This window comes from Chinchilla lanigera, unplaced genomic scaffold (assembly GCF_000276665.1).
Source record: "Chinchilla lanigera isolate Chin_1 unplaced genomic scaffold, ChiLan1.0 scaffold00012, whole genome shotgun sequence".
NCBI classification, from domain to species: domain Eukaryota; kingdom Metazoa; phylum Chordata; class Mammalia; order Rodentia; family Chinchillidae; genus Chinchilla; species Chinchilla lanigera.
In genome coordinates, this window is record NW_004955413.1 from 2,082,744 (window position 1) to 2,109,871 (window position 27,128).

Genomic DNA, 27,128 nt, shown 5'->3' on the forward strand with positions numbered 1-27,128 from the left:
CTCTCCATTCACACGTGCAGGGGGGCAGGGGACAGGGGACGCTGTTCCGGTCCCTTTGGTGGGGCTAGTGAAACAGCGTCTTAGTCATCAGGAACCTAAATTTCAGGGACATAACCTTTACCTCTGGGTATGCGAGGTTGCTGTTTTATACCCGCCTCCCTTTATTTTTCACTTAAGAGATCTATTTCTGCATTGCGTTGTCCGCGTTTTCAAGTCATCTACCCTCCATTCCTGGATCTTGAAAACGTGGGGCAGGAAGATTACGATTCCTTTTGGAGGAGCCAAAGTCGGAGGGTCGCATTGTAGCATGGGGCATCTGAGAGAATGTGCGAAATGAGAGGGAATCAATAGGGCCCGTGGGTTTTTGTGGGTTCCCCTATAGGGGCCCCTGGCATGCGGGACTGGATGCAGGGAGAAGGCCTCGGAGAGCGCGGGAGGGGTGGAGAGCGGGGGACCGCGTTTGAAGTTAGGTCGGGCCAGCTGCTGTTCTCCGTAATAACAAGAGGGGAAAGGAGGGAGGGAGAGATTGAAAGGAGGAGGGGAGGGAAGGGGAGGAAAGGGGAGGAGGAACCGGGGAGGGGAGCGAGGCCGAGGGAGGAGACCTAACTGCCCGGCCAGCTTGCGTCACAGCCTCAGAGCAGAGAAGAGCGGCTGGGGAGCGCGAGGCGACTTTGAAGGGAGGACCGGCGAGGGCCAGGCTTGCCCACCGCCCAGCCCCTCCGCTCTTCTCCTCCAGCTCTTCTCTCTGCCCTCGTCTTTCCTCTGAAAACCCCCAATTTAGCCAAAGGAAGGAGGTAAGGGGAACCCTTCCCCTCCCCCTCCAAAAAAAAAAAAAAAAAAGTAAAACTTTTGCAGTCGGGAGCACGCCGGGGCGCGAGTGGTCTCCCGGCTGGCCATGGAGCTATTGTGCTGCGAGGTGGACCCCGTGCGCAGGGCCGTGCCGGACCGCAACCTGCTGGACGACCGGGTCCTGCAGAATCTGCTCACCATCGAGGAGCGCTACCTCCCGCAGTGCTCCTACTTCAAGTGTGTGCAGAAGGACATCCAGCCCTACATGCGCAGGATGGTGGCCACCTGGATGCTGGAGGTAGGTGTGCAGGCGACACTCGATGGAGCCCCGACCCCAAGCCCCACGCCGGGACCCTGACACTGCGGCCCGGCGGCCCCCTGCGCGCCTGCTGGACGCGCGCGTGAGATCCCGAGCCCTTTGGGTGGCGCGACGCGTGGCCCCGTTTCACTTAACGGGGGTGGGAAATCTGGGAGCAACAAGGCTGTCCTGGAGCGGGGGTGGGGAGCATCCTGCGCGCGTGTGCCCGCGTGTGGCTTCCTCGTCTTCCCACCCCCATCACGCCCTGCCTTTTGCGGTGCCGCGACTATTTTCCGTGCGGCGAAGAAGGGAGAAGGAACGTGAAAAGTGGGACCCCTGAGTAAAAAGGCAGCCCCCCAAAAGGCCGTAGCAAAGGCGTCCTGGCCTCAGGTCCCCGCGCGTGTGGTCGCGACTCCGCGTTGGCACTTCAGAGGGGAGGGGGAGGGAAGAGGGAGGAGGAGAGAACAGGGAATGCAAGAGCCCCGGAAGTCGCCTTGCAGAAGCGTGCGTTTTAGGGGAACCCTGAAGAAGCACTCTGTACCCTGCTCCCGAACTTTGCGGAGCGAGCTGAGTGCCCACGTAGACACAGCTCAGGACCTGCCGTGGTTTCGCCATGTTGCTTTGCAAACTCCAGTTGGAAAGGCTGGAAGTCTTCGCCCTCTCTCCCCGCACCCCTTTATCCCAGTCTCCCCACTTCTAACCGTGCTCTCTCCCCCAGCCCCCAAGTCGCTGAGGTTACTTACAGTTTGGCTTTCGAGCTTCCTCCGTGCGCAGATCTGGGTGGGGTAGGAGGAGGGGGAGGAGGTGTGTGCACGGGGAAAGTCGGGGCACCCCTAAATGGGAAGTAGAAGCCCACGCGAGCTCCCGGGGACCCCTGCGCCCTCGTCGCCCGGGTCGACCCCGCGCGCCCTAGCTCCCGTGTGGGCCGCGGCCGGACACTCCCGCGCGGCTTCAACCTCCGCGCTTCCCCCGGGATCCGAAGCCCCAGGGGCCGAGATGCAGACCTCCCACCCCCTGAAACTTCGTTGTCCGGGAGTCGAGATCCTTCTTGGGGTTTTCACGCCAAAAGGGCTCTGCTGGGCTATTTCCTCGATTTTTAATTATTTTTTGAAAGCGTCCTCCCTGCGCCGCGGCGCCCGCGGCCGCAGCGCTCTTCCTCCTCTCTCCCTCCCCCTCTCTGCCTCGCTCTCCCCTCCCACCCCTCAACAGCGGCCCCTAGGCCGCGAGGACCCCCCCGGACAATTTTTCCAATTGTCGGAAATGATAAAGCAGGGTCTGGGGGTCCGAATGAGACCAAGAAGTAGACCTCCCGAGCCTCCAGAATATTTTTATTGATTTTTTGAAAAGATGACGAAATCCAAAAAAGAGACTGAGTGAGTTAGAGTGCGCCAAGGAGGGAGCGGCGCGGCCGAGCTCGGGGCGCCGCGCTCTGACTGCCTGGGGTCGGGTCCTCAGTTGCTCGCCTCTTGGGCCCCGTGGACCACCCAAGTACGGACCAGCTGCTCGGTGCACCCCAGTTTTTGCATCTGTTGTTATATTTCACTCTCTACTTCATCCCCATAGACTGTGCTTTTTGTCCCTGTACATTATGCTTTTCATCCTGTTTTTACTTTTCTTTGGATGCAGTTTTCACTCTGCCCGGGCCCTTTCCCATTCCCCTTGTAGGTCTGCGAGGAACAGAAGTGTGAGGAGGAAGTCTTCCCTTTGGCCATGAATTACCTGGACCGCTTCTTAGCCGGGGTCCCCACCCCGAAGACCCACCTGCAGCTCCTGGGTGCCGTCTGCATGTTCCTGGCTTCCAAGCTCAAAGAGACCATACCCCTGACCGCGGAGAAGCTGTGCATTTATACTGACAACTCCATCAAGCCCCAGGAGCTGCTGGTAAAGATGCCCCGCTTCCCCTCCCAGCCCCATCTTGGCCTCCCAAGCCCAATTCGGGATCCGGAATCACCCCACCGCTGGAATTTACACACTGACAACAGACATGCCCTGTGATAGATAAGAACTATTATTATTTAAGTTCCTACTGTGTGCCAGCCAGTGAGCAAAGCACTCAAGCTTACATACATGAATAAGCTCCTCCTGAAGTTTGTGGTGTCGACATTCAGTGCACACGTGCGTGCACACATCATGGAGCACTTTAATTAATAGTGATAATATTTTAGTGTCCTCAATGTCAAAAATGAACTCTGAGAAGATAGTCTGACTTCTCATGAGAGGAGTGTGTTCTCCTGATAGGAATATGTTGTGTGTCTCCTAAGCATCTAGAAGTCAAAGGTAGCATCTTCCTTATAAATCAATAAACTCTAGAGATACAAACACATAGTAGCTGATCACTAAATATAGGTACATGAACTTTTGAACAAAGTCAAAATTTGGCCTTTTATTGAAAGAGCCAGAGGCCTGGGTTCCACGCTGTAGGGGGCCTTTGATTTATCTAAGTCCTGGCTTGATTTCTAATTTTCTGCCAGGGACCCCTCCCCCCGGCCCCCATCTATCTTTTTCTGCTGCAGCTTTGCCCATCAGATGACCATAACCCTGCAGGCCTGGGGTGGCAGAGCGTGGTTTGCACACCTTTCTCTGCCCTGGTTAGAAAAGCCCCCCCACCCCGCTACAGCTGGGCCAGGGCCCTGGTCCGCAGAAAGTGCACGGGTCTGGGACTGGCTTCTTGAACCGAGCTCTTTGTGGGGCGCCTTCTTTCTGGGTCTGTGCTGCCATCTAGTGGCAGACATGCGCAAGGCTGGGGAGGAATCGCCGAGAATGTAGAGGGGGCATGAATGACTTCACCTTTGAACCACTGCCAGATTTCGGCTGCTTCTGGTTTGGCCTGGGAGGCCCAGAAAGGTGCTTTCTTCTGGGAGATCTGCTTCCTTTAATAATGGTGCAGCATAGGTGCTTAGTACAATGCTCACATTCCCGGAGGAGAACCGAGGCTGGGGTTTCCAGCTGTCTTTGAAGACACAGCTTGTTGCGTAGTGGATCTGGAGTTTTTACTCCAAGCCTCTGCAGAAAGCCAGAGTTAAAAGCTTGCTAAAAAAAATGACCAGAACCAGGAACCAGTGTGTTCTTCTCGTGAAAGAACAGAAAAAACAATGCTTCAATGGGACAGTGGGCCAGAGATATTCAAGACACCCCATTTCTTCCAGGACTAGCCAAGCTCATTTATGTTGCTCTAAGCAGATCTGCCCTTTCCCATCTCTCATCTCTTTATCCCAGAATGGTGACTTGGAAGCGCCCTCCTGTTCTAAACCCGGGCAGGGAAAGGACGCTGCCCCTGGCCTCAGCCAGGTGCCCCTGAGGTTTAGCATCTGCCCCAGGCTTTGCGGTGAACGAGATCAGGCTTCCTAGGGGGAATCGGCAGGGTGTGCTGGCGTGGTCTCAGCCTCTTCTGAAGACAGCAATTGGTAGGCATATTTTCAGTCCCATTGTACATGAGCCTCGCTCCCTTTGAGCACAGTTTCCCAAGCGTCTCTCAAGAAGGAGAGAATTAAAGTTTATTGCCACTCACCTGCTGGGATCGGCCCAGACGAGACAATGCTTCATTGGCTGAGCGATTCTGTGTCCCTGAGCAAGCACCCCCCACCTCTTCCCAAGTCAGCTTCATCTGCAAAACCTGGTTCAAGTGGCCATCTCAGCCCTTAGTAACGACGACAGAGGTCTGTGAAACGCTGGGGGAAAGTGCTGGGTGCCTCATCTGTGGGATTTCTCCATGATATGTTAAAAGGAAAGTTCTAACAGCAGAGAGAAAAAATGGCACCTTTTGGCACCAAGTAAAAACCAGTTAATTGCTTGCCAAAGAGTTGGGCTTATTTTGCACTTTATCTATGTGTATCACTTTTCCATGAGGATTTAAAAGACCATTCATCAGTGACAGCGACATATACAATACGTAGCCATAAAAGGTCACAGTGATCTTGACCGAATCATTGTAGGTCCAACTTTCTGGGTGGGCAGGCTACAGCCTTTCATGGAATTAAGGGTGGGGTGGGGCTGGCGGAGCTAGAGACAAAAAGAAGTAGAAAAAAGTTAGACTCTTGGCAAAAGCTACCTGCACTTTCAGTATTCTCAGGGGAACCTCACATTCACAGCATTAAAAGAGTGTCAACAGCCTCAAAGTGTGAATGAGCCCGCCCTCCAGTCTAGCAGCCCCATTCTAATGATCATCATACGGCTGGTGTGGCCTCCAGGGGTCCCAGTCAACTGTGGGTTTCATAACCTTCTGTCCTCTTCTGTCTTCCTCACAAGGAGTGGGAGCTGGTGGTGCTGGGCAAGTTGAAGTGGAACCTGGCTGCGGTCACCCCGCACGACTTCATCGAGCACATCCTCCGCAAGCTGCCCCAGCAGAGGGAGAAGTTGTCCCTGATCCGCAAGCACGCGCAGACTTTCATCGCTCTGTGCGCCACGGGTGAGAGCAGACTCAGGGCAGCTGGGGTTCACGGGGAGTCAGTTTTGGTCTTCAGGGGAGGGGGCAGTCCAATGTAATCTACAGTCCGAGGTTTCATTCCTAGGTTGTTTGTTCTTGAACTTTATCAGAGCTGGTGTATTCTTTTGCTCTGCTAAACCCATAAATGGTTTATGGGGACAGGTGTGGTAAGGGAAAAAAAAATTAGTGCCTGTTAAAATGTTCTTTATGATGTCTAAAGTGCTCTTTGAAGATTATATATACGCTTACTGATTGTGTATAAATCTTTAATCTTTTAAGGAAACGGATAGCTTAGAGATAAGCCCAAGAGGAAATGTAGGGGGTGGGGCAAATATAGGTTGAAGGAACAACATCAGGAGATATATGTTGCTTCCCTGATAAGTGGAAAGGGAGCAGAAAGGCATTCCTTTTCCTGTAGGGTGTTTATTGCCTTCTTGCTGCTCCCTTTGCTTGGTGGGAGGGGGATCTGGTACATCTCAGGAAGAATTCCTCTCTGAGCCTGGGCATCCGAGGTCCTCCTTGCATTTAGGTCACTGCCAAAGGCTACATGTCAGTTTCAGCTTCAGCCTTTAACATAACAGTTGCAAGTAGCTTTTTCCTGTTAAAAAAAACTTTGTCCCCACCAGGGGGATCCCACAATTGATACATAGTTGTTGTTCGCCCCTCACTTTGCATTTTCCTAAATAACTAAAGGTAGTGGCTTGATAGCATCTCAGTAAAGTGAACCTTGACCAGTTTACTATTTTTTCTTGATAGTGGCCAGGGTGGGAGACCCCTGGACCTTAATGACCCAGAACAGAGGTGTCAGGAGTTCACATTTTCACAGTCAGGAAGGTAAAGAAGTAGCTATCTGGGGAGACCACTTGGGGTGATTCAAGTTCATATTGGCCAGGGATAGTTGAATCCTGTAGGGGAGGAGGGATTAATGTTAACACCTTGTTACATGTTGTTCACAAGTATGACAGGTAATTACAGGAGGTGCAATAGTGTATATGCTGTTTGTTTACAGTCAGAAGGTCAGGCTGTGTTGCTGACCACTGGGTGACCTAGCACAAAGTGCTTAACCTCTTGAACTTCATTTGCAAAACACACCTGGTACAAACAGTCCTACATTAGCATTGTGATTAGGCAGATCAAAATCAAAAAGGATGCATGCACGCGGGCTTTTAAATCAGATGTGTAGCCCGGGCGTAGGAGAAATTCCACAATATTGTGAAAAGGCCACTGGCTCTGCTTTTTAACTGCTCCAGCTAAGGTGGCTTTGAAGACTCGCCTGTTCCAGCATGGCTGTGGACTCCACATTTCTTCGCTCCCAGCTTCCTCCTCGGGGTGCAAAGGCCTGGTCCCCCTTTGCAGGCCTTCTTCAGTCCTGTCCATGCATACCCTGTTGGGCCTCACGGTGCACATAGGCCGGGGTCCTCTCTGGAGTTAGCAGCTGTCCTGTGGCTGAGGGGATACAGCCTGTGAGGCCCCTCGGCCTTTGGTGTCTTTGGCACACAGTCATTCTCTGCTTCCTTCCCTTCTGCTGTCTGGCCAGGGCCTGAGAGGTCAGTCCCTCATTGACCTGTCACTTTGCCTCCCAGGCCTGGCAGTGGGGGAGGGGTCAGCCAGTCCTTTCTCTCTGGCATCACGGACAGCTGACCCCCGACCCTGGACGCCCTCATTGCCCAGCTGTTGATGGCCAGCATTTTGGTTTGGCCTTGTCTCTTGACTGACAGGTCTTTTGGGGTCTGCGTGCCTTTCCTTCTTCCCTGTTCTCAGGGGATGCTAGGTGGACTTACCCACACACAGGAAAACCTCCCAATGCTGCATAGGGCAGAGGCCCAGTTTCTGAACTTAGGATCCCCTCCCCCAGTCTTGGCCTTCTTGCCCAGATCCTTGGGGTGGCTGCCAACTCTGGGGCCAGGATCGGGAGCCTGAGTTTCAGAGACTGAGGACAGAGGTCCAGAGGGAGGTGGAGCTGTCATGAGGGCTGCCTTTTGGGGGCTGTAAGTGAGCTGTGGCCAAGGGTAGGGAAGGGTAGGAGAAAGTGCACCTCCAGTCCCATCTGAGCAGATGCCAAGTGCTAACCCCAAGGTGCACGCTCCGCAGAGCCTACGGAGAGGGAGAGGCCGAGGCCTGCCTCCCAGGGCATTTCTCCCCTCTCTACACGTGGGCTTGTACAATAAACGAGACAGTACAGTACCTGCTGCCTGGTGGTCTCCTGGGCATTCTGAGGACAGTCCATAAACACCAAGGGCTGCTTATCGTGGAGGACACCCCTCCCAGAAAGGCAAGCTTCCAGGCACAGGGCAGAGCGGAAGGACAGGTGAGTGCCCAGGGCTGTGTCTGGCCAGTAGCAGGTGCAGGGTGATCCGAGACTGGTGGGGAGAGGACATACCCTCCTGCCTCTGCCCCTTACGTGGATGTCTCTGGAAGCTCTGCAGCCAGGCCCTGGGGCCCACGTCGGGGTGCTGGATAGGGGGAGTCTGGAAGACGTGGTAGGTAGCCAGGCCTGAGGCTGTGGGGCTGTTTTATGGGAAATGCTGGTTGTGAAAGCGCTGGCAGAGGTTTCTCCGTGTGCAGAGAGCGATGTGTGTGAAAGGGGAGAGCGGAATGGCCATGGGAAGGGTGGCCCTCGACATGCTCCGCTGGCTGCACTCGGGTGAGATGGTGGTGGGAGAGAGGTGGTCCTAAGATGGCTTCTGGGGGAGAGATGGCCTCAAGCTGCCTGTTGGCCTCTCCCGCCTGTGCCAGACTGTGGAGGTTGGCCTGAGGGTGAGGGTTTTGCAGCTGCAGCTCCTGATATTGCAGTCCTCTCCTGGAGGCTTCAGTACTAGGGAAGCATAGCGTTAGTTCCCCAGACAGCTGTAAGGAGAGGACCGGCCAAGGTATCCAAAATTGCAGTCAGTGTCAGGAGGTGCCTCGCCACTGGTGTCGGCTCAGTGTGTGATGCCCATCAGCCTCCAGGATGCCCGTGACCTTACATTTGAATTTAGAGCAGGGGAGCAGGTCCATCCCTGCTCGGTTCCCTGCCTCTGTCCCTCTGTGTACTAGGAGCCGCTGCAAAGTGTGGCGCCTGCCTGTGTTACACACCAGAGTGACTCAAACCGCCCTGCCCTGAGGCTAGCGCCCCAGGGGTGACAGAAGCCCTCGGTCTCCCCAGTCTTCTTTAAGCACTCACCCATGGGGATGCTGGTGTAGAGACAGGAGCGCTGGCGTCTCCCTTCCTGTGATGGTGGGGTGAGTGAGGGCCTTTCCCCAGTCTTTGCTTCTCTCCTTCTCCTGACAGAGCCTTTGGGGTTAAACTCTCATTAGCAGTTGTAATACTGTGGCCTCGGCTGTCCTGCCCCAGCCCCAAGAGGAAGGGGTGTTGGTGGGTGGAAGATGAGTGTGTGTGCTGAATGACGTCATCTGTCAGCTGGTGAGCACCCTGGCTCTTGAACTTCCACCTGGCTGTAGGTTGGAGGAAGAGGGGGTACCTGGGTCTCCGGGGTCTCCTTCACCTGGGAGCAAAGTGGACAAGAGCGAGGCAGCTGTACCACAAGGCCTCCAGGCCAGAGCCAGGGATCAGCGCTGAACTCACTGTGCAGGACCATAGCTTGGGTGGTTTTAACTCTGTAGAACCCAGAAAATCTTACCAAGCAGTGCAGATACCAAGTTGACAATGCAGAGCACTTCTCATGGCCCTTGCTCAAATTAGGGAGCCCATTGGAGCCCTGGTGTTCCTTGGACATCTTGGGGAAGCTGAGCAACCCGTGCAAGGTCACATAGCCTGCAGGCCGCATGGGCTCTTCCTGGGGACATCTCCACTTCTGAAATGAAAGAGCACCTTGCAGTCCTTAGGGTCTTGTGGGGGGTGACCTTGAGCTCTTCAGCTTCTGGTGAGTTACAAAGTGTTCCATGTGAGTCCAAAAGTCTCTATTTTAACCTGAGGTCCCATGCTCACAGCAGGTGACATGGCACAAGTCACCTGACTTCTGGAGTTTCCCTTCACCTGCAAAAGGAGGTGTTTGAAAATAGGGACTTAGGTTCCTTTCTTCTTAGTACTGCACTGTGGCCGGCAACAGCTGCTGTTGGCACTGTGTGACTTCCAGATGTGCCTGCCCTGCGCTGTCCCCGCCAGCATCTATCTGCCCTTCCTTGTGTGCGCTCTTTCCATTCCCTGTGCATCTTCAGTTTCTCCCATTTCTGACAAAGCAGTAGGAGGCTTGGGGGACTTGGGGCCGTTATTTCTGGAACACAGACACGAGCGGGGAGTGAAGTAATGCTCTGGGAAGCACAGGGCCCAAACACCTTCCTGCCCTCAGCATGCCCACACATCCACCCACACACCAGGGATGCTCGGGCCTCACCCTTACGCCGAGAACTCTGGGTGTCTGCAGCGCTGGGGCCTCCCTTTCAAACCCTGCAGGGAAGAAGAGCAAGCAGTCTTGAGGGTGACACTCACTGCTTGCCAAGAACCTGGCTTTGCATTTCCAGGGGCTGTTTTAGTTCATCTCGGAACAACAGGTGCCATGCGGTATGTGTAACTGTTACATTATGCACAGGTGTGAACAGCATCTCTAAGAGTTCCCCCTGGAGTACACACCTCGGCGCTAAGAACACACTGCATTGCCTGGCTGTGTGATGAGTTGGTGCCTTGGCTTTAAGAAACCGCTGCTTTCCCTGGAGCACGATATTATTTTACATTTTTCGGGGAATAATCCATGCAGTCTGGAACAAGGGAATATATCATGAAGATACATCATGAGACACTCTCCCCGGTTGGATGCCCCTCTGTATTTTGTGAGGACATCCTTGTACATGGAAAAGTCTTAGAACTTTCTTCCACATTTATACTCTCAGGACCCGTACCTGTCTTTTGAGCCTGAGAGCGCTAGGCAGCCCCACCTATGCCCGTTGGCTCCATGAGCTGCAGAGGACTTGGTTTCTGCATCATAGGCCAACAGAGCTTCCTGGACAGAGGCCTGTGGCCCAGGGATGGGCAAGCTAGCGACGCTTCTCTACCCTTGCCTGTCAGATGCGCTTGCCCAGGGCCGGCTGCATGGCGCTATGAATATCGCAGAGGGAGGTTACTGGGCAGAGACCAGAGACGTGGTCTCCTGTGACCCATGTGGAAGAGACCTACAGCAGAGTGGGAGCAGGGGACCTGGCTCTGTCGCACTGCTGTGGGGATGTGGGCACCACCCGCGGGGCTGGTAGACAGCAGGTGTTGGGTGCAGTGCCGTAAAACCCAGCCCTCCAGGTGGAAACGGCGAATGGCAGAGGAAGGGAAGCCAAGGAGGGACAGACGGCCAGGCCTCTTGGTGTTCCTGGGATTCAGCCAAGATGGGAGGGGAGGTCTGTGTATGGTTCTAAGATACCACAGGCTTAACACTGGGTGACAGACTCCCCACTGAAAGTGCTTCCATAGCTGGCATTGTGGTGCATGCCTGTAATCCCAGCTACTTAAGAGGCCTAAATGCAAGGATCACAAGTTCTGTGCCAGCCTGGGCAATTTAGGGAGACGTTATCTCAAAATTAAGAAAAAAGACTGGGGGTGTGACACAGTGATAGAGCATCCCTGAATTCAATCCCCAGTACCAGGCTGGTCTCAGTGGGGCTTCTAGAGTGTATGCTTCTTAATAGGGAATTGTATAGAAAGAAGGGGAAATATTACAGTGCACTGGATTGTGTGGATTCAACCTAATACCTTTGCTATAAATGGGAATGCGTCTCATCTCTCTGTCATGCATGTATCTTCCATTTCTGCATGCTGCAAATTCATTCGAGTCCCCTCCAGCTGGAGGTACCTGTGGAAGATTTACTGCACTCCAGAGCTCCCCCTGGGGTCAGGAGAGGAGAAACTGCAACCTCTAACCTGTGGGCAGCAGGAGGGACACCTTCCACACTCAGCCTCAGGCTTCCGGTCCGCAGGTTAGGGTGATGGACCTCACACAGGGTGTGACTGAAACCAGAGTGACTGTTTATGTGTTCTAAATTTATTGCTGTAAAAGACATGTTGTCATTAATTCCCCTCAGAGCTCCCCGTCACTTCAAACACACTTACTCCACTCTTCTTACCACTTTCTGAAGCAGTTTTAGAAGTATCTTTTTGAGTGTCTATTCGAGCTGTCCTGGCTGCCTCAATGTCCTGAATCCCTTCAAAACGTTTCCCTGTCATTGTCATTTTGACTGAGGAAGTCACATGGGGCCAGATCTGGTGAAAAAGGTGATGAGGCCCCACCATCAGGTTCCGGTGACGCAGCCTTTCTGTTGAACGGTGCTGGACAGCAGCACTCATTGTGCTTTTTATCACACCTCATAGAGACCCTCACAAAATATCTCCGGAACTTCTTCACAGGGTGGCAGGAATGCTAGAACAAGTGTGCTCAGAGGGAAGGGGAGCATTTTGAGGGGGATTAATGACATGTGTCTTTCCATGTAATAAAATTCTTGGAACTGAAACATGCAGTGTAGTTTTCCATTCCCACTTGTATGGTTGGTGCATGAGTGAAATGGGACAGAATGTATGCGGTGCTTTGTGTGCTGGTGATCGAACTGAAAGTGGGGGGATTTAGTCACCATGCAGTAGCTATTCTCTGGTGCTTGATTAGGTTCTGTCCTGTGTCATAACGCCCAGAGGGTCCTCAACAAGGCCTTGGAGTTGAGAACAGTGAAACCCACCCTCCCTTGCCTGTGCTGGCGCTGCCTCACTGCACAGACTTCCTTGCTTCTAAAGCATTATTTGGGGCCATAGTGGTCCTAGGTGCCATATCACTTTGTAGAACTTTGCCTGAGTCCCCCACCTGCAGGCCAGGGGGATCCCCCTGACAGCTGCAGACCTCCTCTGCTCCACTCCATCACCCGACCTTGCTATCCGTGCCAGGGCAAGAACAGTCCTTTACATGTGACTGTGGGACACAGAGGGCCGGGACCTTGAGCCATCTGTGATTCACTGTGGGCACTTAGACAAGCTCTTTCTTCCCTGCCTGTCTCTTGTTTAAAATCCCGATGAGCCCTAGTATGACCCATAAATAAAGATCTTGTGTATGTATCTGATGGGTCACGTTCCCTCTGTCTCCTGACCTACCCCTCTGTTTCTTGCAGACTTTAAGTTTGCCATGTATCCGCCATCGATGATCGCAACTGGAAGCGTGGGAGCAGCCATCTGTGGGCTCCAGCAGGACGAGGAAGTGAGCTCCCTCACCTGTGATGCCCTGACTGAGCTGTTGGCCAAGATCACCAACACAGATGTGGTAGGTGGCAGCCACCTTCCTGGTCAACACCAGGTCTCTCTTCTCAGCCCCCAGAAGAAGACAACTGGTTTGATTATGACTGGTCAAAGGCTTGGGGGTGGGGGTTGGTGTCTGTTTTCTAAGATGCCCACTTAAAGTAATCCAGGATTCAGCAGATGAAGCTCCTGTGAAGGTATTGACTGCCATAAAATATAGACCAGAGCTCAGCAAGCTGACACAAGTGGGGAGGGCTCCCTGGTGGATGGGAAATCCTGCTTCATTTCCATTTCTGTCTGCTTTCTCCGTGGAGAGCCCAGGATCTGCTCCCTGAGGGCGGCAGAGGGAGCAGGCGGGCTAGCACCAGGAGTCCAGGCAGCAGACCCTCTCCACCCCTCCTGCCTCTTCCCTGTTCCTCCTTGTAATGGGTTAAAAAGCACTCTGAAAAGATAAAGTGCTGCGCAAATTCATGACGCTATTATTAGCTATCAGCTTTTTCCATTCTCTGGCGGCCCGGAGTAGTTGCCTCTGGTTGCCAGAATTTGGAGCTCCTCGGCAAAAAGCTTTCAAAACAGACCAGAGTGCAGCGAGGCACTGATTTCTACTGAGATGGGGTCTGAGCTGTGTGGTTCTGAGAGGCAGCACAGAGGGCAGCAAGAAGCGTCCTGAGGGAGCGCAGGCACTGGCAGAGCGCAGGCACTTCCGACTCCAGCCTGGAAGCTTCATGCTCTTCTGCTGCAGCTCCTGGGAACTTTTTGTTTGGAAAAAGCCTTTGGTTGAAAAGCAGCCGGAGAGAGGGGTGGTGGCTCTGTAGCACTTGGGCGTCACCACGGAGAGGCTCAGGAATGCAGGGGAACTTCGAGATGACACCCTCCGGATGTTCCGGGGGAATTCAGAGTGCCCTGTGTGAGGACTTACTGCGTTGGGATCACATGACATGCAGACTGGGGCTGCTGCCTCCCAAGGTCTGTGCCTCAGAGCCCTGGGCTGTATGTAGCTTGCTGGCCCTCTTGCCCACCCACCTGTAGTTCACCTTGGCATTTGCTGCCTACTCAGAGGAAATGGCAGGTGTTGAAGGGCTGATGGAAGAAATCCTGAGTCCTTCTCTAAACTAGTTTTTAGATGGGCTGCAAAGGCTCCTCCAGCACATCATGAAGAGTTTTCTAATCCTCCAGAGAAAAATCATAGACAGAACTGAACATTTATAGTAATGGTCCACCTCCTTTTCCCAGTGTCTCCTACTAAGACTGCCTTATAAGTAGGATTCCCACCCAATTGAAGACAGGCTCTTCCTCAGCCCCTGGAAACACAGACGGCCCACCAGAGTTGACCCTTAGGCATCAGCACCTCTGAGGTATATATAGACTTGCCCTGCCTGGCTGATCACCCCCCAGTCGCCAGCCTCCCCTAGACCGCTCTCTCCCTCTGTCCCCTTACTTGGATAGTCAGTGTCATGTTCTTCATGATTGGCAACCTGCCTGTCATACTGGAGGGACTGTCTGCTCTTTACGGTACCATGGGGCAAATCCATTCAAGCCTACTCTGGATCCAGTTGATTGCTTAGCAATCACAGCTGTTGGATTGCTATCGCTCTTTTTTTTTTTCCTCCAAGACAGGATCTCACTATGTAACTCAGGCTGACCTCAAACTCAAGGCAGTCCTCTTGCCTAGGCCTCCCCAGTGCTAGCATTACAGATATGCACTGCCACACTGCTAATGTATCTCATTTTTATAAGGGGCCCCTGCCCTGCTTCTTCAGCAGAAATCTGTGTCCGTGCCTTACTCTCACAGTGAGAGCAGGAATAAACATTTTAATATTAAAAACCAAGCATGCACAGAGTTAATAGAATATAAAATTCATACCACTTGTTTAGATAGATATTTGAGCAGTTCCAAGCCTGCTTCTGCTCCCCAGAGGCTTGCTCATGCTCCCCAGCAGTGTGTTCAGTGGGAGAGTTCGAGCTGATCCGGGCTGGCCCGTCATGTGTGCGGTCTGTGCAGCCTCCCGGTGCTGCTCCTCCTACCCATCAGCTGTGCTGTCTGTAGCACTGAGGTCCAGGACAGAGCATGGTGGCTGAGAATACCCTTGCATTTGGAAGGAGGTGAATTTTGCTTCCTCAGCTGCATTTACCATTCCTGGAGTCAAAGTGTGGTGTATTTCCGGTGCTTCTTCTCCATTCACTTCTGAGCAGACTCTGAAGACCTGCCTGGGTGATGCACACTAGTGTATTATGAGGTACAGGGGCTTGAGGCATAGTCCCCAGGCACCATCTGGAGAGTTGGGTTGGGTGGAAGGTGAGCTTTTGCCTCAAGGAGCTTACTGATTATACAGAGAATCAAGAAGAGTGTGCAAAATCCCTGCAAGTTCAGATCATAGATAAATGAGTGCTATATAAATGCAGTAGTCCGTCAGCTAAAAGGAAGGAACTCATGGGGCCTCATATAAAATCAGGTCTCTTAGCAGAGTACAGTTGGTGATAGAAAATTCTCTTGGAATGGAGAAACAAAATGTGGTGTGTATATATATATATATATATATATATATATATATATATATATATATATATATATATATATATATATGCAGTGGAATATTATTCACCCTTCAAAAACAAATGAAATTCTGATACGTGCTACAGAGTGCCTGAGCCTTGGAAGTATTTGACACTAAGCCAAGTAGGCCAAATATGACAGACAAAAATGGTCTGAGGTGCCTAGCTGGAATAGTTAGGTGCAGAGGAATGGAAAGTAAGAGGAAGTGACCAGGACTTGAGGGAGGAGAGAGGCAGAGTTAATGTTTAGTGGGTACTGGGCTTCTGTTTGGGGTGCTGGGAGGAGGAAGAATTGTCCCTTCTGGGGAGGAAGAATTCTGGTGGCCGACAGCCGTGGGGATGTACTGAGTGCCGGTGGAAAATGGTGAAAATGGCAAAATTTGTTACGTATTTTGTTTCAGTAATCCACGTACATATATATAACGTATGGGGTGTGTGTGTGTGTGTGTGTGTGTGTGTGTGTGCGCGCGCCTGGTTCCCTTTGCCAGGAACCTGAAGCGCTGGATGAACTGCAGGGCTGTCCCCACACCTCGCCACTGCCCCTTCTCCCACTCGTGGTGCTCGCCCCCACTTGGGGTGGCCATGGGTTGTTCTGATGAGAGTGTGGAGAGAGGGTCCTGCAGTCTGTCTGAGGTAGCCAGACAAGTCGCTCCGGCTCGCCTGCCTTCTGCAGTTAGCTGGGGACAGGAGGAACCACGGGGCTGTGAGAAAGTGGGCCTTGCTGCTCCATCTGGTTGCCAAAGTAAACTGGAAAGCTCCATTCCAGAGAGAAAGCGAGTGAGCAGGCCGACAGTGTTTCAGGGAAGAAGCGTCTCAGAGGGTGGTGTATTTTAAGTACTTTCCCTTCCAGTCCTAGCACTTGCTGAAAACAGACAGCAGCCGGATACGCTGGCTTAGGGGGGACTTCTACAGAGGCTTCCGTTGCTAAGGGTAAATCAGAGCAAGATGACTGGCCCGGCCCCCGCAGAATCGGGGTTCCCCTTCCGCCCCTCGGCACTGCACTCACGCCCCGTGCCAACATTTACCTCACTGCTCACTTGTCTATAGGACCCTTGAATGAGTCCAAGCTTTCATCCAGAGCCCAGCGCAGTCCCTGGGAGCGGTGCTGGAGAGGGCAAGGAGGAAGGAAGCAGCGGAGGACAAAGGGCAGGCAGGCGGGTTTCAAGTGTGCTCTGGTCCATCCGTGTCTGCTGGAAAGTTGTGTGGATGGCTGTCATATATTATTTGATAGAAACTGTTATTGGGGTCCTCTACATGTTACCTGACTTTATCCTTCACTGAGTGGATGAATTTTCCATTTAATGCCACTTTCACCAGTAAAGAGGAAAACTGAGAAGTTGTGAGGTTACTGGAAGATGCTTAGCAGAAGAGGTGCGGACTGCGAGTCATACGGTCCTTACACGGAGCCTTGTCTGTCTGGGTTGCCTGAGAACTTTTGGTCACATTCTTAAGCATGGCTCAGAAAAGATTCCAGATGTCCCTTCCTCAGAGTCGGCCTAGCATTTCAGGATCCTGGTTGTCAGATCACCGGGCAGTAGAAGGCTCCCCTTGGACCACATACTGTTCGGGTCCACAGCACTCCAGCTGTCTTCTTAGCTGGAAGCCTGGTACACTCAGCACACCCGGTGTGCCTGCCCAAGGACCTCTCGCCCTGTGGTCAGGACCCTGGCAAGAGGGAGCTAGAGGTGGAGAGGTGGGCCAGCATGCACCTCCCTCCCTGCGCCTTGCCCAGCAGCCTCATTTGGTATGCAGGGAATCCAGCCAAACAGCCTTCGAAGAAAGGAAGAATGAGATAGTTTCCTAACTTGTCTCTGTCTAAGTTGGCCAGGCCTGGGGCTCATTCAGCCTTTGTGCCCCTGTTGAGTGCTGTGCGTGTGTGGTGACAGTGCCCGATGCAGTTACACTGGGCTCATGGTAGGAGTTCCGCCGGCCCATTCATGGAGCAGAGGAGGGTGCAGGGCTCAGGGCCTGAGCCAGCAATCAGAGGAAGTCGAGTCCCTCCACCAAGCTGGAGCTGGATCACAAACACCCCATTGGGGCTGGGGCTGGGGGCTGGGCTGGGGCTGGGCGGCTGCGAGGGATGGGGGCGGGAGGGGCCTGTCCTAGGGTTGGAGGGCTGCCGACCTCCAGTGCTGTGAGTGCCACCTGTCTGGCTGACAGACCAGCGTTATGGCTTTCCTTTTAATCAGCTTAATTTGGAGCATCTTAGCACAAGGTCTGGTGTGATAGGAGCCTGTCGCCAGGCTGGGATCCTGGGGCTGTGGGACTTTCCGGCCCAGGCCTCTTGGCCTGGGAGCACTGTCCTTTTCTCCCTCTGGCTACTTGGGCTCTGTCTTCCTTCTTCAGAGGGACTCGTGCCTGTGCGTCCTTTCTGTAGCCAGCAAGATGCAGAGGTGCACAAAGTTGGAACAAAGTTCCAACAACAGAGCCTAGCCTTGTTTTAGGGTTTAGTTTCTGCCTCTTTCTGGTTTTGCTTTCTGTTTGTTTTTGGTTGTTTTGAGACAGGGTCTCACTTTGTGGTACAGGCTGGCCTCAAAATCATGATGATCCTCACACCCCAGCCTCCCCATGGCTGGGATTGAGGGCATGTGCCACCCCGCCCACCTGGAGCAGAGCCTTATTAAGCCAGGCTCAGATTTAATTCCACATCACAGGAGGAGACAAGCCACAGCGGCTCTGGACTTTGACACCCTGCTGGAGAGCCAGCGGGCCTCAGGGGCTTCCCAACTCTCTGGATTCTGTGATCAGAAGCAGTATGTCATCTGGTGGTTCTGCCCCTGTGGGAATACTCCAGACTCCACCCCAGCCTCAGTGTGGCCTCCCAGCAGCAGCAGTGTGGCTGGGTTGGAGGCAGAGGTAACCACTGCTCCAGCCCCAGGCCCACACCTCCTCCTGTCTCAGCTCTGTGAGCCAGACAGAGCTCAGGGGCCTTAAGGTGCGTGGTTAGGTGGCAGATAAAGCGTCCCTGTAGCCTTCTCCTCTCCTTTCACCTCCCACTGCTCCCTGAAATCCACAGGAAGTTCTGCAGGGTTAAATGAGGCTGTTAATACACAGAGCCTACGTGTATCTCCAGGGAGGGATGCCGATTGCTCCATCTGCATAAAGTAGAATGATGAAGCCATTCACACAAGACAGGCTGTGAAGAAGATTTTCATTTGGCTGAGCTGAGAATGAAGGACTCACGTAGTTGAAAATCTATCTGACAGCCAGATGTGATAATCCTAGCTACTCAGGAGGCTGAAGCAGGAGGGTCAAAAGTTCCAAGCCAGCCTGGAATGCATGAAATCCTGTCTCTGAGTAAAATTTCAAAAGAAAAAAAAAAAAATGAAGTAGAAGAATGGATGTGAAACTCAATGGTAGAGTACTTGCCTACCATATCCAAGGCCCTGGGGTAGAGGTCCTTCTTTTCTGGGGTAACTGCTTTAGTCTTCCTTTTTTGTCATCTAAGAGGAGCGGTCAAAGGTGAAGAGTCAGCTGGAGTCAGTGATGGTTGGGTTGAAACAAGACTGAGAGGAGGAGAGAGGATGTGCCCTTCATGGAGTCTGACTTCTTCTTCCCGTTTGGAACATCCTGTGCACGTGTTCCTGGCTGGACCTGAGGTCCACATGTCCCTCCGGAGTGTGTCACCTCAAATCCACAGCTCTGAACGCTCAGGAGGAGCAACTGCAGGGTGTGGAACTGCTCTTGAGGGACGTGGTCAGTCAGAGTAGATGAGTGTACACTTGGAGTCAAGCACGTGGTTACTGCTTGCCCCAGGGTCAGATCCACAGCCCCCACAGCCCACCCTGGGCAAATGCTGGTCCATACCCAGGTCAGACAGTCTGAGCTGGAATGGTGGTCCTTGCATTTTTTCACCACAGGCAGCTACTGGAGGAGGACGTTTTATTGCTACATAATAAATGGTGATGACTTATGGATTATTATATATTATCTCAGTTGCTCTTCACTTTGAGCATTTTGTCATATGGAGAAATGGAGTTCCGAGAAATGGAACAGTTTAGCTCCTGCCTGCTACAGTGGGTAAGCAGCACATACCACTCTCCTCGACATCATTGTTCTGTTTGTTTTTTGAGACAGTCTCACTATGTAACCCAAGCTGGCCTTGACCTCCCAGCACTCATCCTGCCTCAGTTTCCTGAATACTGGGATCACAGGTGTTCGCTGCCCTGCTTGGCCTTGCTGTCATTGTTGTTTCAGGTGGAGTTGCATCTCTGCCCTTAGCCTTCAGTGTGTTGTGTTCCTCATCTTAATTTTCATGAAAATTAAGTTTGAAATGTGGAATAGATGAGAGGTGGAAAAGGAAAACTGGAACTGGTTGGATCCTTTGTAGTTAATTCCAACTTTATTTTAGGTCTTTAGAAAATAAAGGTTAACTCTTTTGCACTTGGCAAAATAGCAACCCTCGGGTGGTGAAAATTGCCTAGTGAAGCAAGCACTGGGGAAGTGTGTGGACGGGTGCGGAGAGATGGGGTTCAGCCTGTTGTCCATACATGCAGGGCTCTTGTGAGAGTGTGGGGAGCAGCGCACTGAGCAGCACCCTCCAGGAGCGGACTCCTCATGGGCGCTGCAGTCCCTTCCTGGTGACAACTGTGGCTTGACGCTGCATTTCATGCCACCCAGCTAACAGCAGCTTATGTTGGGGGCAGGCACACTGTGGATTTTCCCTACCAAATATAGACTAATAAAAGCAACACTGTGAATTTTTGCTTACTCCCAAATTGGACAAGCTCTAGTGTCCAGAATTTCGTAAACACTCTGTATTGTGTTTTTATGAGAATTAAGGGGAAAGTCGAGGATTTTGTGGTTTCTAAGCACTTACACGGATGGTTCAGCCCAGCTTCTCCCTTCCTACCTGTTCTTTGAATTGAGTTGGCTCCTGACAGGGCAGCTGCCGGGCCTCCCCACCCTGCTGTCTCCCCAGGCAGAAAGCACATAGGGGAACCTCTGTGAGCAGGCGGTGCCCGCGCTTAAGCAGACCACCCTCTAGCCCTGTGCTTCTCAGGGTAAGGTGCCCATGGGTTCTTGCTAAGATGCGCGTTGTGATTAGGGTGGTTTGAGTTGGGTGAAACACTGTATCTCCCTGCAGCTGCTGATACTGTAGGCCCATGCACCCCATTTGCCACTGTAGGCTCCCATGGACTTGGAGACCAGCGTTCCTTTAGTTCTGCTGGAAAATGAACAGAGTTGTGCAAGGGAAATTATATCCATCATCTTCATGAAGTGCTGTGTCCACTGTGTCCCACTCGCAGCTCTTACCTGGATCCCACTCCTCCCTCTAGGATTGTCTCAAAGCCTGCCAGGAGCAGATCGAGGCTGTGCTGCTCAACAGCCTGCAGCAGTTCCGTCAGGAGCAGCGCGAGGGATCCAAGTCAGAGGATGAACTGGACCAAGCCACCACGCCCACAGATGTGCGGGACATCGACCTGTGAGGATGCCCTGCGGCCCCGCAGGAGAGGCACACTCACCATCTACGCTCGCCTCTTTCTGGTTATGTTTTGTTCTTTTGTGTTTTAGGATGAAACTTTAAAAAAAAATTTTGCCCCCACCTAGATCATATTTAAAGATCTTTTAGAAGTGAGAGGAAAAGGTCCTATGAAAACGTAATAATTAAAAGCATTTGGTGCCTATTCAAAGTACAACATAAGGGAATTCCTTGTATACTCGAAGTTACTGTTTGACTATGTAAACGTAATAGTAAAATGCTTATGGGAAAACCTGCAGAGTAGCTTGAAGATATGTACACTTGCAATATGGGAACAAATTAGAGGAGGCTCTGTTTTTGATGTTCAACTAGCACATAGGCCCCTTTTAGAATAATTGCAAGAAATTGTGCCATCTATGGCAAGATTAGATTGCAAAGCAATGAACTCAAGAAGGAATTAGAAACAAGGAGGGACACAGTGGGGAGGGGGTACAAACATCTGTCCACATGACTGGACCACCAGCGTGTGGAAACACCTTCCTGCCAAGCCGCGTGTTACTAAGCAGGAGCGTTGGTGGGTTTCTGCATTTGTACTTGTGCTGTCTACAGTAGCTGCTACCTAAAAGATGTTGCATTCTGCCAGTGGGCCACAGGCGATTGGCTCCCGGGTTTCACGTTTGGTGATTTCCTTCTTCTTCCAAACATGGTTCATTGCAGACACTGCCATATTGTTAGCTAGTGGAGAAATTTAGCTATGGGCCGTGGCCAAAACTCATCTGAAATGGAGGCAGACAGAAACCCAGGGTGGGAGCGGAAATGGAATCTTCTCTTCTGTCAAAGAGGATGAGGTGACCTTGGAATCCTTGATTAGGAAAAAATTTGTTTTTTGGTGCTGATTGGCATGTCTGGTCCACAGCTTAGCATTGTTATAAACCATTCCATTCGAAAAAGCACTTTGAAGAATTGTTCCCAAGGGGTAGATGGGATGGTTTATGCAAATCACGCTGAATACTCCTTCCCTCTTCTCTTTGCCTTTTTGCTTCCTGCCCCAAGTCTGGTTTTGTTCACTTCCGGAATCTGACATTCTCTGGTACAGAGCTCTGGTATCCTTACTGGGGCTCAAGAGACAGTCCTTGCCGCTGACATTTGCGTCGCGACATTCCTCGGAAACAGCTCCAGACAGCTCTGTTACCATTGCTACGGCATAGAAGGATCTGAGTTCCCATCAGTAGCCTTCTCATTTGGACATGGAAAGAAAAGTTATTGCTGGTGCAGAGACAGATGGCTGAACATCAGGGTGTGGCACTTTGTCCCCTTTTCTGTTTTTTGTTAATTTTATTGCAAAGTTGTATTCAGTGTACTTGAATTTCCTTTTTCTCTCCACTTCTTAGAGGCATTCAGTTAGAGGTTGGAGCCACAACTTGGGTTTTTTTTCTTGCACAATGGTAATTGACAGGTAATGAAGCTATTTGTTAAAATACTTGCTTTTTTTTTTAAGTAAAAAAAGAAAAATCAGAACAGTGCTACTTTGAAGAGTTATTTTATATGCAGATTCTGCCTGTTTCATAGTGTGAGGGTTGAAAATGGAGAAACATCTTAAGGGTCTCTTATCTTTCATTTTATTTTGTTCAGTTTATTATTATTATTTTTTTGCGCTGCTAAGAAGCTAAGATCGTTCATCCTTATTCACATTAACAGTACCTAGCTGTAATGTTCACAGTGTGCTGCTATTTTATAAACATTTTTATAATATATTATTTTACCGCTTAAATTCAAGTTCTGAAGTAGATGGTTAAGATATGAGTTCTTTGTACTGGAAAAGCCCTTCCGTAGTTTGTTTTCTTCTGGTAGCGTATTCATGGTTTTTCTTAATTTTTTTTTTTTCTTTTTGGTTTTTCTGCTTTTGTTTCTTCCTCTTCAAAGACAGAGTATTCTTTACCTCAGGTTTACTGGACAAAATCAATACTACAGAGGACAGTGATTCACAGTTTTCATAATACCTCACAACCATGCAGTCTCTACTTGGGAGCTCACCAGCGGGAGGAGCAGAGCACAGAGGAGGGGAGGCCGGACACCACTCCCGGGCAGGCAGATCATTCGTCCCAGGCTGTCACACCCAGAGACCTTTTCAGTCAGAAAGGTCACCAGGCTCACGATTTCACTCTGGTATCTTCATCATGATGGAAAAAATGCATTGAAGCAAGGGCGCCTCCCTCCCCTATACACACACATGCACTCAGGCACACAGACATCCCACAGACACGCATGCAGTGGGTCCGGAAGCCACAAGGGAGAGTCCCAGCAGGCTGTAGGGAGAGCACGGTCCCCACCCTGCAGGACTGGTGCTTTCTAATGCGTAGGTCTCCTTCATCTCCTGTCTGCCCCCTTCCCTGACACAGACACCCTGGGCTAGGATCATCTCTGAGGCTTCATGGAGCTGTGGGTAGATGGGTCTGCAGCATTCCTGGTGTTGATTCTCCCACCAGGTCCCCTGTGGGGTGGCATGGAAGGGTGCTACACGGATGGGGCAGGACAGGTGCGGGTCAGATAAGTACAGGATGGAGGTTGAGGACAGGTGAGGAGGCTCCTATGGGAGGACAAATTGTACACTAGCTGGTCTCCGTGAGGGGTTGTGGAGGCGGAGTTCAGGACCCTAAAATGCGAAGGAGTTTCTGGTGGGGCTGTAGGTGGTGAAAGCGGAAGTTTGGGAGAGAGAAGATGAGCAGCTGGTGGTTAGCCAGTGTTTCACCCAGAGTCCCCGAGGCACAGGACACCTTTCATGTCCCCCAGGAGGCCAACAGAACCAGGAAAGCCCAAACCTGGAGTCCTCAGGAGACGTGAAGCCCATTGAGAAGACAGGGTGCACATTATGGAGCAGTGGCCAACCGTTGAGCTTAAACAGAAGCAGCAGATGGAAGAACCTGACAGGTGGACAAGCCCCCAGGTGCCTGCAGTTGGTCATTGTCCCCTGTTCTTGGAGCCAGGTGTCCCGGCCCCGTCTCTCTGTTCTTCTTTCCTGTCCTTGGGGCGTAGTGTGACAGTAGATGGAGGGTTCCTGGCTTTGCTGCCTGCTTTCTGCTTGTACAGAAGAAGGGAGCCTGGCTCCCCATTGTTACTGATACCGTCTCCCTGGAGCTTGGCCTCTTCAGTAGGAGTGTGTATCCCAGAGGGGCTCAGTTCTCCCCATGGCTTAGAATTTGCTTTTTAATTTTTCCTCCACTGGCCTCGCTCTTGCCTCCCACTAAGGGGATTCCAGTTTTATTCTAGTCTTTTTCTGTCTTGTTGTCTCTCCCTTCTTTATTTCTTCCATTTGTTTTTCTCCATCATTGGGGGCTGAGTTGTTCCCCCTGCCTGCCAAATTTTGATCCTTCTCCTGTTTTGACCAAATCCATGGGGAAAGAAATCCTAGTATGCCAAAAATATATGCTAAGCAGAAGTAAACCCTTCACAGGTTCAGAAAAGCCAGGGAGCCCGCGGGAGGACCCGAGGGGCCATTCCCTTGGCCACCCCTTGGGTAGGTGGCTCTGCGAGGCTGCTTTATGTTCACCTGCCCAGGAGCCCACCAAATGTAATGGGGGCCTTCATTCTTGACACTCTCTCCTCCTCTGATCGGTCAGGTTAGGGCACTGCTGGCAGAGCCGGGTGGGCAACTCCTCAGCAGGCGCTTGGTGGCTGTGCTGCAGTCTAGCCCCTCTGCAGAGGATTTGGGGGGGTGTGGGGCCAACAGGTGAAAATTGGAAGACTTTCTAGTTGGGCAGGATTGAAGGACATTCTCGGAGGGCAAGGGATTTTCCTCTCCATGGACAATGGGGGACAGGGCTGGGAAAAGAAAGTGACATGCACCTTATGTCCTGTAAATATTGATTTTCTAGTTCAAGAAGGTAATATTGGTAGTGTGGGAATCAGAGGGAGGAAGGGGGCAGAAGTCTGAGTAAGCCAGTTGACTTTGAAGCCAAAAGGATTCCTCTCTGTTTATCTTTGAGACAGTCCAACCTGGGGATAGCTTTAAAAGGGAAATTAATGCCAAGACAGTGAGGCCCCCTGAAGCCAACAAACCAGCTATAGCTGTAGACCGAGTGCAGCTTCTGTTGGTGGAGACTCAGAGCCACTCTGAGAGCTGAGGATGTGTCATCTGTCCATCCACAGCAGCGCAGCAAGGCCCAAGAAGATGCTTGTTGCTTCCTCACACCACGTAACTTCCGATCGTTCCGGGTTCTCGATGACCCGGGATAGTTGTTTCTGCCAGAGATGTTCTTCTATCTCAGTGCATCTCTGCATTTTTAAACTCGGCTGGGTTGTCAGACCCTGTTCTTGGCTCAGGTTTTAAGAAGCCATCAGCAAATGTGTACATGAGCGCTGTAGCCGCAGCCGTCTATCCTCCGCCTACAGCCTGCTCTGGGGAATAAAGTGCCTTACTGACTGTAGCCATTACAGTGTCTGTTGTATTTTGACAGGTGTCTGTCCTTGGAAAAGAAAAGGTTTCTCTTTTATTTTTAATTGGTTTTAGTTCTTCCTGCTGGCCAACTGACACATCCCCAGCCAATCACCAGGCCATTGGATTTTTCCCATGATGTTCATTACCCCTGTGTCATGTACCTCAGATCTTTCTATCTCTCTCAGTTAGAGTTTCTCATCTTGGATTACTTTTTTTCTTCCTTTTTTTTTTTTAAATTTGCTTTAAAACAAGTGTGATGCCATATCAAGTCAATGTTATTCTCTCACAGTGTACTCTATAAGAGGTGTGGGTGTTTATTTGGTCGGGATGCTAGAAAGTGCTAAAGTAGCATGATCAGTGTGATCACAAAAGGTTTTTTGGAAGTATGGAAAAAATGTTGTATTGGCTATGATGAAGATGAGATGTAGTCAGCTGCCTTTGAAGAGGTTTTATCTGGTCAGTGTTACTTCATTTTAAAAAGTAATAACTTGTTCTTCTGGCTGGTGTGAAGGTGGATTTGAAGGTGGATTTGAAGATGGTGCTGAACGCAATTAGGTTATGCTATTTGGACAATAAACTCACCTTGACCTAACTTCTCTGGCCATTGTTGATTTATTTGTAGACCAGCAGCCCTTGGAATGGAACACACCTGTCTCCCATCTTGGCGGTGCTGGCTACTGGTGTAAACTAAGCACCCTAACCTTCAAGACGGTGTTCATGTCCCTCTGTGTCAAATTGTGGGGCACTAGATGAGGCTCAGGGGCACAGCACCTGCCCAGCAAGCACTAGGCCCTGAGTTTGATTCATGGTACCAAAAAAGAAAAAGACCAGAAAACAGTAGAAGTAATTATAATTGGGCGTGGTGGCATACACCTGTAATCCCAGCATTGGGGGGAGAGGGGGACGCTGAGGCAGGAGTGTCTTGGTTACTTGTCTCTCATTGGTGAGACAAAATACATGACGCCCAGAATTAAGGAAGGAAAGGTTTATTTAGCTTACAGTTCATGGAAGGTTTCAGTCCATACTCGGCCGGCTCTAAGGCAGAGTGGCACATGGCGGAGGGCAAGAGTTCATGGCAGCAGAAAAACAGCCAAAGCAACAAGAGCAAAAGGGAGGCGTGCCAGAAAGCAAGCCTCTTTCCCTCCCTTACACTGTAGGCAAATTACCTGCCCCGGGGCAGGTGTAGCACTCACACCTGTGAATCAGTCATAACTCTGGAAGCCTGCCCCATGACTGAATGAGACTTTGGGGGCTCACATCCAGACACAAACCATAACAAGCAGGATCACTGTGAGTTCAAGACCAGCCTGGGCTACAAAGTGAGCTCACTGCCAGCCTGAACTGCATAACGCAACCCTGTCTCAAAACAAAAAAAGAGAATGAACTAATTATTAATATTTTCCCCTTTGGGGCCACGTAGGCAACCGGATTATAAACCAGAAACCTCAGTCCATTCCATAAGGCCAGTCACACGTACTGTGACGGGCTCAGTTGACCACAGCCCCTCGTATGGCCAGTGCTGTGGGCCAGCATTTCCTGTCTTAGGTGCTAGAAGTTCATAATCCCTTGTCCAGGTTCCAGGCTGTCTATCGGGACCTGCCCATCTGATTCTTGGTTCTCTTCACATCCTTCAGATGAAGCCTGGGCCGCGACCACCTTGGGTAGAAGCTGGTAAGGCAGACCCTGGCAAAAGCAGGACAGCCATCTTGACACATAAATGAACTGCTTGGTCCCAGTCCCAGCTGTTCTCAAACTCAAGCTAGTTCCCCCAGGAGTATGGATTTGCAGAAGACAGTGGCTTAATACCCATTTTGATGTTATTGTACAAATTCATTTTCTCTTTAGTTCCTTGTTTCTTTTAAAGGCTGCATGGTGGCACACACCTGCAGTCCCAGCATATGGGAGGCTGAGGCAGGAGGATCACTGAATTTGAGGTCAGCCTGGCTCCAAAGTAGGTTCAAGGCCAGCCTGCACTGCATAGTGAGACTGTCTTAAAAAAAACCCCAAACAACC

The 27,128-nt window shown here is 51.4% G+C and overlaps 1 protein-coding gene across 1 annotated transcript; it reads left to right on the forward strand.

Annotated features, from left to right (window-relative positions):
• Nucleotides 1-607: 607 nt before the first annotated feature.
• On the forward strand, nucleotides 608-25,707 carry Ccnd2 (cyclin D2). The gene is made up of 5 exons (XM_005378726.2): nucleotides 608-1,087; nucleotides 2,753-2,968; nucleotides 5,333-5,492; nucleotides 12,582-12,730; nucleotides 20,538-25,707. The coding sequence occupies exons 1-5, from the start codon at nucleotides 896-898 to the stop codon at nucleotides 20,685-20,687; spliced, it is 867 nt and encodes a 288-aa protein (XP_005378783.1). The 5' UTR covers nucleotides 608-895; the 3' UTR covers nucleotides 20,688-25,707.
• Nucleotides 25,708-27,128: the final 1,421 nt, after the last annotated feature.

Coding starts and splice junctions, on each gene's coding strand:
- Ccnd2 (XM_005378726.2), top strand. CDS start 896: ATGGAGCTATTGTGCTGCGAGGTGGACCCCGTGCGCAGGGCCGTGCCG. Junction 5,493..12,581: donor CATCGCTCTGTGCGCCACGG/GTGAGAGCAGAC, acceptor TGTTTCTTGCAG/ACTTTAAGTTTGCCATGTAT. Junction 12,731..20,537: donor AGATCACCAACACAGATGTG/GTAGGTGGCAGC, acceptor TCCTCCCTCTAG/GATTGTCTCAAAGCCTGCCA.